This window comes from Curcuma longa, chromosome 21 (genome assembly GCF_044706935.1).
Source record: "Curcuma longa cultivar G26 ecotype Majalengka, Jawa Barat chromosome 21, ITB_CL_G26_1.1, whole genome shotgun sequence".
NCBI lineage: Eukaryota > Viridiplantae > Streptophyta > Magnoliopsida > Zingiberales > Zingiberaceae > Curcuma > Curcuma longa.
In genome coordinates this window covers 5,843,441-5,853,573 of record NC_133881.1, presented here as the reverse complement: position 1 = coordinate 5,853,573, position 10,133 = coordinate 5,843,441, and the positions used below count along the sequence as shown (strand labels likewise).

The following is a 10,133-nucleotide window of genomic DNA, read 5'->3' as shown; positions in this document are numbered from 1 at the left end:
CATATCTTTCCATCTTATGAATTGCAAATGCAATAATTCGTTGAATAATTGCAATGGGCACGAATATCTTTCCAAACCAGTGTTGAAGAAGACGACGAAGGCTGCTGTTTCCTCACATGCTTCTTACAAAACAAGAGGAAAACAACTTGAACAAAACTTTGCTCCGTGCGTGGCTAGCTCCTGCAGTAGCTTCTCCGTTTCTTCCTCGTGACACTGAACCATCATCGATCCTGCTCTATAAAACGCCCCCTCGCTCATCGTGAATTCCTCACACCGAGCAGTACTCCAGCAGCAGTTGTAGTAGCTAGCCGAGCAAAAGCCGACCAGTACTCTCTTCATGGCGATTCCAGTCATCGACTTCTCCAAGCTGGAAGGGAAGGAGAGGGCCGAGACTCTGGCTCAGATCGACAATGGATGTGAACAGTGGGGATTCTTCCAGGTCTGGTGTTTTATGACTCTGTTAATTAGATTGCTACTGTTTAGATCAGTCAATTTGGGAATTAATGTTACTAAAATTAATGCTTTTGCAGCTGGTGAACCATGGGATTCCGGTGGAGCTGCTGGAACGCGTGAAGAAGGTGTGCACGGAGAGCTACAGGCACAGAGCCGAGGCCTTCAAGGCGTCCAGGCCGGTGCAGCTCCTCGACCAACTCGTTCGGGAAGAAGAAGAGGTCGCCGGCGACGTAAACAACAACAAGAAGAAGTTGGACGATGTGGACTGGGAGGACGTCTTTGTTCTCCAAGACGACAACCAATGGCCATCCCACCCTCCCCAATTCAAGTAATTAAACCACACGATGAATATATTAATTTTCATGACAATTATATATGTTGCATAAAAATTGACATCGATAAATTGATTGATTGATCGATCGATCGATTAGGGAGACTATGAGGGAGTACAGAGCAGAGGTGAAAAAGTTAGCCGAGAAATTGATGGAAATCATGGAAGAGAACTTGGGGCTGGAAAAGGGCACCTTCAAGAACAAGTTCACCGGAAACGGCGAGCACGAGCCGTTCTTCGGCACCAAGGTGAGCATTGATTGACGTTGACGTTGACGGAGGACAGATTTTAATAAATAAAATAATTAATTTAAATTCTGGGGTTGCGTCATTGAAGGTGAGCCACTACCCGCCCTGCCCGCGGCTGGACCTGGTGGAGCTGGGCCTCCGACCCCACACCGACGCCGGCGGCGTCATCCTCCTCTTCCAAGATGACCGCGTCGGCGGCTTGCAGATCCTCAAGGACGGCGAGTGGGTGGACGTGCAGCCGCTGGCCAATGCTATCGTCATTAACACCGGGGACCAGATCGAGGTGGTCAGCAATGGGCGGTACAAGAGCGTATGGCACCGCGTGCTCGCCACCGGCAATGGAAACCGCCGCTCCATCGCCTCGTTCTACAACCCGTCAGTGAAGGCCGTCATTTGTCCGGCTTCGGCCGCCGGCGCCGCCGCCGAGACTACTGCTTACCCCGAGTTTCTGTTTGGGGACTACATGGACGTGTACGTGAAGCAGAAGTACATGGCCAAAGAACCAAGATTTGAGGCGGTCAAAGCAATTAACTAGCTAGGAGCCAATTAACTATACAATGATTAATTATACGATTAATTACAATTGTTATCGATTTATGGTTTTATCATTGTGTGGGCTGTCATTGTTTGTTCGTTTTGACAAGCTGTAATATGTGGTATTCTCAATTCAAATCCATATTTATTTTTATGAACATTGCTTTTGAGCGATTAATAATTATGTCATTTAGAGCGATTAAGGAAAAAAAATTAGAAGTTTTGTAGTTTGCCCTTTGAATTTAAGATGGATGTCACCGTAGATTTGACTAAGTAAGAGTTTTAGTCCAATGCAACTAACATTACCATTGGGATGATGATGGTATGATGTTAGAAATAGCAAGTGATTGAATCGAAACGAGGGATGACGATGAATATCTATTGCATAACTATTAGACACCCGATTGGTTTAAATCAAGTTCTAGTTAGTAATTAATAATTTCATTTTGTTTAGATTTGGATAAAAATATTACGTAGTAAAGTATTTTATTGTGTTTGAATTTAATTAGCATTGAAATATATAAATTTCTTTCTTATGCCATTTAGAGATGATAATTGGATAATATCGCTAGCCTAAAGTCTAAATGCCTAAATATTGAGTTTTGAGCATGATAATAGGATCAATATAGGTATATGTGTTGGGTTGGATTGATAAGATAACAATCGTTGACCAATTAGAATTATTGAAGCTTATAATTAATAAATATATCGAAAGAGAGCCTTAGTGCAATAGTAAAATTATTACCGGGTGACCTAGAAATCATTGGTTCGAGTTTCAGAATAGCCTCTTGCAAAGCAAAAAAAAGACTGTGTACAATAGATCTTTTCTCGGAACCTTATATTAGCAGGAGTTTCTTACGGACTGCCTTTTATAATTAATAAATATATTATTTGATTGATTGCTCTAACATATCACCCCATCAATCCACGAGAATATTTGAAATAGAATACCATGACAAAAATGTGGATATTCATAATTACTGATCATGCCTATTAATTAGATGACAAATTCCATATTGCGAATACATATGCTTTGTTATTTCACTTTAATTCCCAAAATTCCATATTGCGAATACTAGATATTAAACTATTTTTTTAAAAAAACTTCAAGTTGGTAATCCAATTTCTTTATCCTCTTAGTATTAAGGCGTTATGTACTATAATAAAGTAAAATTATATTTATGTGGTCAAATCACAATTCTAATCTCACGCAGCCCAATCCAATACATTAAAATGTATCTCCAATTTTATTACTACGACAAAGATAGATTTAATAAAATTGAGATAATCTTGTCAAAATAAACTATCCGTGTTTATTTACTGACCAATATGGACAATGATTCTTTAAATTGAATTATAAATCAAATCTTTCTATGTTTAACAACTTAAACACTTAATTTAGAGTCTTACACAGTCCATGGACACAAGTATTGCTCAAAACAAGATTATTTAAGTTTTTCAACTTATCTAAGAGTAAATGAGACATGTCTAATATGCTTGGATATATTTTGAATATGTCCCTCAAAACTCCTAGTCGGTAAATGATGAGTTAGAATTTTTATGCACTTTATCGATTCAATTTTGAATTCTTCCATGAAAATAAATTGCTTAATGATTTAATTTGATTATATTTGTGTTATATTGTATAATTTGAGGTTTGATTATAATTTCCATGATTTAATGGTAAATTTTGTATTAATTGAGTTTAATCGATTGTATAACTCAAATTGGACCAAGATCGAGCTCAACCATGATCGAATCGAGCCAAGATTGACCCAATTGATAGATCCAACTTCATGAATCAAGACTCAAGTGCGATTAGGATGGAACCCATGCGGATTGGAGCTAGCTAATTGAGTGAATTTGGTTGAAACAGGCTAACGCGGATCGAACTCAAGTCAACCTAACCTGTTAGCTACAGTACCCTAGTTTTAACGAGAATTCTACAGTAACAAAAATCATGATTACTGTAGCGCGGCTGTAGCAGGTTACTGTAGCAGCGCCGTCTTCGCCGAGTTTCTTCATTTTCTTGATTTTTTTTTCATCGGGAGCTCGAATTTCTTCATCCAAAATCAATCCTCGGATTCCAGAGAGCAACCACGACACTTGTTTGGCAGCGATTGATGGTGAATTCGTCTGGTGGGAGTTTCACCGGAGGAGCCTATTCCGCCACTGATACCAGCTGAGTTCGTCGGATACAACCAATCAGAGCAATCAAGATCAGGAGGAGGGGTTCTCCAAGGGGTCTTGAGGATTTAGGAGCATCACATTGCAAGTAATTTCGAAGATTTTCAACTGGATTTTTAGAACACGAATGACTCTGTTTTTAGCTCTGTTCGGCGCGGCAAGGAGGAGGGTTTATGAGTTGTGTTGCTCAAGGTTGATTCGGAGCAAGCCGAGCTTGGTTCGTGAGAAGCTAATTGGGATCTCTGATCCTTGATCAGGCTTTGTGTGACGGCAAGGAGGAGATTGAATTTGAAGAGAGAATCCGAGTTTCTGATTGTATTTTTTATTTCTGTTTTGCAATTCTTTGTTTCTGTTAAACTGAGTTTTTGTTTGAATTGAACTTGCATCTGATTAAATCTCTTGAATTCGGTTAATCTGGTTATTAAATTAGCTAATGTAGTTGTGCTGAATTATTTTAGAGTTTTCTTAGCTAAGAATCTTGAGCATTCTTGAAGCTGATTTCCCTAAATTTCAGGTTACTATTCAGTATCAAAATTGTTCCGTATCAGTTGTTAGGTTTGATTAGTTAAGCATTTGTTCTAGTTGTTAGTTAAGCGAATTTAGATTGCATAATTGTTTTACAAGCTAGAATTGTTTCTTTAAGATTCAAATTGTTTTACATGCTAGTTTTTACTTTTCTTTGTTATCTAATTGCATTTCAAGTTTTAGTTGTTTACTTAATTGCTTTGATGATGTTTAGAGCTTTGCATTAGTGTTCTATAGTTTTTAGGTTGATTTCCGATTTTCTACAATCTGAGGAAGATGACTTTTACATTTCATAAATGTTTCAATGAATAACTAGCATAGGTTTGATTCCATGAAATTGAATTGAATTGCATTCCTAGATTGTTTCATACCTAGTTTCAATTGTTTTCATTCTAAATTGGTAAAACTTGCATTTTTCATTCATTTCTTTATTCTGAATTTACATTTCGTTGAAAACATCAAAACCCCATTGACGTTTGAAAAACTTAAAAAGAACGACATGCAAGCTCAATTTAAATAATTTTCTACTAGTCCTTGGAAAAATACGACTCGAGGCCCCTATACTTCACCTGTTTGGTATTCATTGTGGGGTTTCGGTAATCTAATCAATTTGCAACCCTAATCGTGGCATATCCCCCCCTTATCCTCTAGGGTTGTCAGTAAACTTTTAGTGAAACAATTAATAAGATATCCTTAATTAGCTGATACTTACGTTTAATATGTTTTCCACATTGATGATTTTGAGGCTCTTTTGCATTTGTCATTGCTCCATTGTTATCACAATGCAAACTCAATCCACTGTTATCACAATGCAAACTCATAGTAGAAACTAATGACCTTTGATGCAAAAAAGAACAATCTCAAGGCTTAGCAAAAACATTTTCATCCATACAACTTTTTTTGCTGCTTCACAAACTGCCACGTATTCCACTTCCATTGTGAAATCAATAATACAAGATTGCTTGATACTCCTTCAAATAACAACACCACCACTTAGTGTGAATACTGACCCTAATGTAGACTTATGAGAGTCTCTATCAACTTGAAAATGTCACGTCCCGGGAGGCCGTCCGAAAAATTTTGACAGCATCTCTCCCCTGTAACAATGACCTTTCCTAAATACATACAAAGATACACAGCCACATGCGGCCGGAAATAGGACTACACGTCCAATAAACATCACAGATACACACACACATGCAAGATAAAGGCCTACACGGCCACACAACAACTATCACATGCACGAAATAATAAATATGCAACAACATATAAAAAACATATACGTAGCGTAAACATCGTAAATCCGATAAAGCAAATAACCACAAATACAAATCCAACACAACTACAGTCCATGTCTACACCACAAGTCCCAAAATAGAATACAACTATAACCATACCAACAAACGACAAACTCCTGATGTGAGATAGAACCAGCCGACTGAATCTCCAAGCTCCAAATAACCTATCTGCTACCTGGGGAGAAAATAAAGTAACCCCAGGGTCTGGGTGTGAGCATTAGATACTCAGTGGGTACAGGAAGTAGTGCATGTAAAGATAATCAGAAGGTATAGCAATGATATACAAGCCAAAATAACCATGTATAGAAGAATAAAATAACATATACATGGTAGCAGGTATCAACAGTGTATCATGTATCAAGGTAACCGAACATGGTATATCAACTAATACAACAAAAGAAGAACATACTGTACAACAGGTATAGGAATCATAGCATGTAATCATGTATGAAATGTCACGCAGTGCAACAATCATAGCAACCAAGTGCAACAGTCACAACCATATGAATAAAGTAAACTATGTAATAATATTACCAACAAATGCATGTAATATGCATCAACCAACGCAATCAAATGCATGTCCCTGTCTGCACTCGTCACCCCCAGTCACTCCCTCAAACAGTGAACTGAGGCGCCAAATGGGACATAGTCACTGTCTGCACTCGTCACCCCCAGTCACCCCCTAGGGCAGTGAACTGAGGCGCCAAACAGGACATACTGCACAAACTCTAACAACTGACCACTAAAAATAAGTGGGGAGTGGCAGTGTAGCAGGAGGGCAATGTAGCTAGTCCGGTCGCACCCAACTATAGTGCAACCTCTTACCCATGTGCCACCACAACACGGTGTCAGGTAAGAGCCAACAACAACATCTACAACTAATATATGGATGTATGATAATCATCCCAACATGTAATAGCTAAAGTTAATTAGCATGTTCAACAGGAGTCAACATGAGTCAACGGGAATCAACATAGGTCAATAATATAATAGTTAATCCATTATAGGTCATATGATCATACATCATATAACGAATCATACGAATATCAACAAGATAGATGATATAGCTAACAAGAGTGTCAACATGGTATAAATAGATCATCACAAGGTCAACAATAGGTATCAAGCAGTGATTATCAAAAGTATCAACTAGATACTATCTCAAACAGCATGGATATCAACTGGATAAACAGAATAACAACAATGAATCATGCATTGAAAAGAATCTTGTATTGACCAAGTACAGGGTACCCACCTGATCTGACGATCGTCGATAACTAGAACCCCCAGAAAATAATCTCCGAGATAACATGACTAATCAAATCAAAGTCATGAAATTATACAACCATACGTCATTTACCAAAATGATATCGTATCAACTACAGTAATTAAATTCTAAAATTTAATCCAACTCATCCTCCTTATCAAAACTCATCCGTATCAATTAATAAATCCATTTAATGGATTATCACTCTCGTATTAACAATTAATGATCCAACCAAATCCATCCACCAATCAAGGTCAAACCTAACTAACAAACCCTCCAACAAAGGTATCATCTAGATCTCTCCAACAATTACAATCCATTGCTAATTAGGTCACACTTAACCGGATTAACAAACTTGGATTCAACATCCAACAACCTCAACATCACACTAATTGGTTACTTAAATTCTAAGAACAAGCTTACCTCAAATCCGTTCCCAAACAAGCCCTAGCACACAGCTGAACTCTAATAGCTTCACCCCCCCCCCCCCCCCACGGCTCTATTCCAAAAACAGGACAATCCAATCACACCAGCAACATCAAAGCATAAGGATCCAACCTAAAACCTTGGCTAAACAAACCTAAATCAAAATCCAGAACACTTACCTTAGATTGAACCCTATAGAGCCCTAATCAAGCTTCGGTTCTTCTTCTCCTTGCTGCCGCAAATGCATAAATCTTCAACCGAATCAACTGTGGGAAGAAATCCAATTCAGATCTAAGGAAAATCGAAGCAATCCAAAGAGATTCAGCTCCAAAACCATGAAACCTAAAATCTAACTCAATCTCCACTTACCGATCCTCTCCTTCTTCTCCGATTCACCGCCGCCCGAATCCTCTGCTCGACGGGACGCCAACCCAATCGCTTATGCCCTAGGTTGCCGGCGTTCCCTTAGCCTCCAGCTCCGGCGTTCCTTTTCCACTTTGGCACCGACGGTGAAGAATCGCTGCTGTGCTTGCTTGGAGACGGAGGAACATCGGTTGAGGATGCGCGCGATCGGGAGAAGAGATGGATTCCTGTAGCTTCAGCCTACTTTTAACTTGCCTTAACGGGTAGGGTTTAACCCTATAACCAATAACCCTAATCCATTAACTCTATTAACTTATTAATACCATTAAATGAGCTAGGGTTTGATTAATTAAACAAATCAACTTTAGGATAATTCAATCAAACTTCCTACTTTTTCCTAAAATAAATTATTAGGGTAAATTTATTTACAATTAAACCCTAGTATTTTTTGGTACTTTACATTCTGGTACTAACAAAAATTTACTGGTACTAACAAAAATTTGGTCCCCAAATTTATTATCTTCATACTACGATACCGAGAGATTTTTAACATTTTTTCTCAAGCATCTTACGTACCTAAAACTCTCTTCCTTCTTTAAGGACACACCCTAGGCACTTGACGGTGCGTCTAAACCCTAAACTAGAGGGGAAAGCACATCTAAGCCCATCTAGTGGTGCCCTTAAAACCTGTAAGAGAAGTTAATCTCAACATATATGCATAAACTTGCGATTAACTAAAACTAGCGATCTTATACATACGAACGGAGCTACTTATACTGCAGGTGACTTACATCCTGCGCTAAGTTTCTTTACAATTCTACTGTTAGAATTTCGGAGAAGAAGATCTTCTCGGCGATCTTCCTACGTCTACGTGTTCTTCTCGCGGAGAGGAGCGTCCTCGTAGAAGAATCTCTCCGGAAGCCTTCCTTTGGCCGACCACCACAAGGAAGAAGAAGGAAGGGGAAAAACTCGGAGAGGGAATAAGAAAACTTCGATTTTCTTTTTGTTTTCACCGACCAAAGAAAAAAGGAAGAGAAAATAGGTTTTCTCTCTCTAATTTCCCCTTTTATACTAAATTATCTATTCATGTCTAACTTGACGTCTAACTCATATAATTACAACTGTTTCCCATTTCATCATAGCAAACTCCTTCTAGAGCACATCGTTAGCACAATCCACTTAAGGCTTATAACTGTTAGAGATTCTGGGTTTGAACCTTAGTGATGATGTTTTTTTTCTACTTTTTCTAATCTAAAAATTCCAGAAAAATATTCTAAAATTCCAGAAAAATCATAGAATATTTCTAAAATTATTTTTGAGAATTTTCGGGCATTACATGCAGGGGTTGAAGCTTTCTTAACGGGTCTCGGGTGTAACCCGAACCGATCCGTTAACTCATTCCAATTTGGGCTTTAAATTGGGGTTGGCCCAATTGTCTTAAATAGGCGTATTTTACATTCTCCCCCACTAACAAAAATTTGATCGTCAAATTTACTTTCTTCATACTACAGTGTAGAAATAGAAGGGGAGCCTTGGCGCAACGGTAAGGTTGCTGCCATGTGACCTAGAGGTCACGGGTTCAAATCCTGGAAACAGCCTCTTGCCAAAGCAAGGTAAGGCTGCGTACAATGGATCCTTTCCCCGGACCTCGCATGGCGGGAGCTTCGTGCACCGGGCTGCCCTTTATACTACAGTGTAGAAATACCATATCAATTAAAAACATACCTCACATAAATAAATGAGGATATCGAGTTCGGATAATATCCTCCAGCTCCCAAGTAGCTCCTTAGTAACCTAGCGACAGATTAATATGCAGTCATATATAGCTACATTCATCCTATAGTCAATGTATGCCCTCCATACTCGTTTCTAAGTATCACCCCTCTGCGGTGACTAGGACATAGGACATTGACTCGGCTGCGTACAGACCATACAACCACCATCCCTCGATGGTTCAATGAATAGAAAATTTCTAACCACCTATTCTATAACTTGCCACCACTAGGCCAACTATTAATGACGATTGACCTACAATATTGGAGATTACAATCGTCACATTGCATCATGTATGATGTGATGGTCAAGCAACAATAACCAACAATTCCTATGCTAAATCACATGGATAACAAAAATGTCTGAACACGCAACAACATAGATGTCACATGAGACTCAAGCGAATCAAGGGTAAGCATAAGATAATTATGAATATGTCTAAGGTATCCAACTAGCTACAATAGAAAGATAATATGCACTAGAACTTATTCTGTATTGATCAAATACAGGGATTACCCACATCGCATCATGCCCCTTCCGGGTCTATCCTATGTAAGAAAGTGCTCAACTCTCAGAACACATATCATCTCTAAATGAAAGGATTTGTGAGCTTAGCTTTCAAATGGAAGAACTCAACTCAATGTTTAATTCCCAGAAAATTTCAGAAAGCCCGCAGCGCTTTGCTCTTGAAAGTGAATCTTGTAATGGCTCTCTCACGGCATCACTGC

At 38.8% G+C, this 10,133-nt stretch overlaps 1 protein-coding gene across 1 annotated transcript; it reads left to right on the top strand.

Moving 5' to 3' along the window:
• The first annotated feature begins 258 nt into the window (after nucleotides 1–258).
• Nucleotides 259–1,724, top strand: LOC141814560 (1-aminocyclopropane-1-carboxylate oxidase-like). The gene is made up of 4 exons (XM_074702504.1): nucleotides 259–439; nucleotides 531–781; nucleotides 885–1,032; nucleotides 1,121–1,724. The coding sequence occupies exons 1-4, from the start codon at nucleotides 338–340 to the stop codon at nucleotides 1,565–1,567; spliced, it is 948 nt and encodes a 315-aa protein (XP_074558605.1). The 5' UTR covers nucleotides 259–337; the 3' UTR covers nucleotides 1,568–1,724.
• The last annotated feature ends 8,409 nt before the right edge of the window (nucleotides 1,725–10,133 follow it).

Bases quoted from the DNA above. Each gene is read 5' to 3' on its own strand.
- LOC141814560 (XM_074702504.1), top strand. From the start codon at position 338: ATGGCGATTCCAGTCATCGACTTCTCCAAGCTGGAAGGGAAGGAGAGG. The intron at 440-530 runs GTCTGGTGTTTT...ATGCTTTTGCAG, and splicing joins AACAGTGGGGATTCTTCCAG to CTGGTGAACCATGGGATTCC. The intron at 1,033-1,120 runs GTGAGCATTGAT...GCGTCATTGAAG, and splicing joins AGCCGTTCTTCGGCACCAAG to GTGAGCCACTACCCGCCCTG.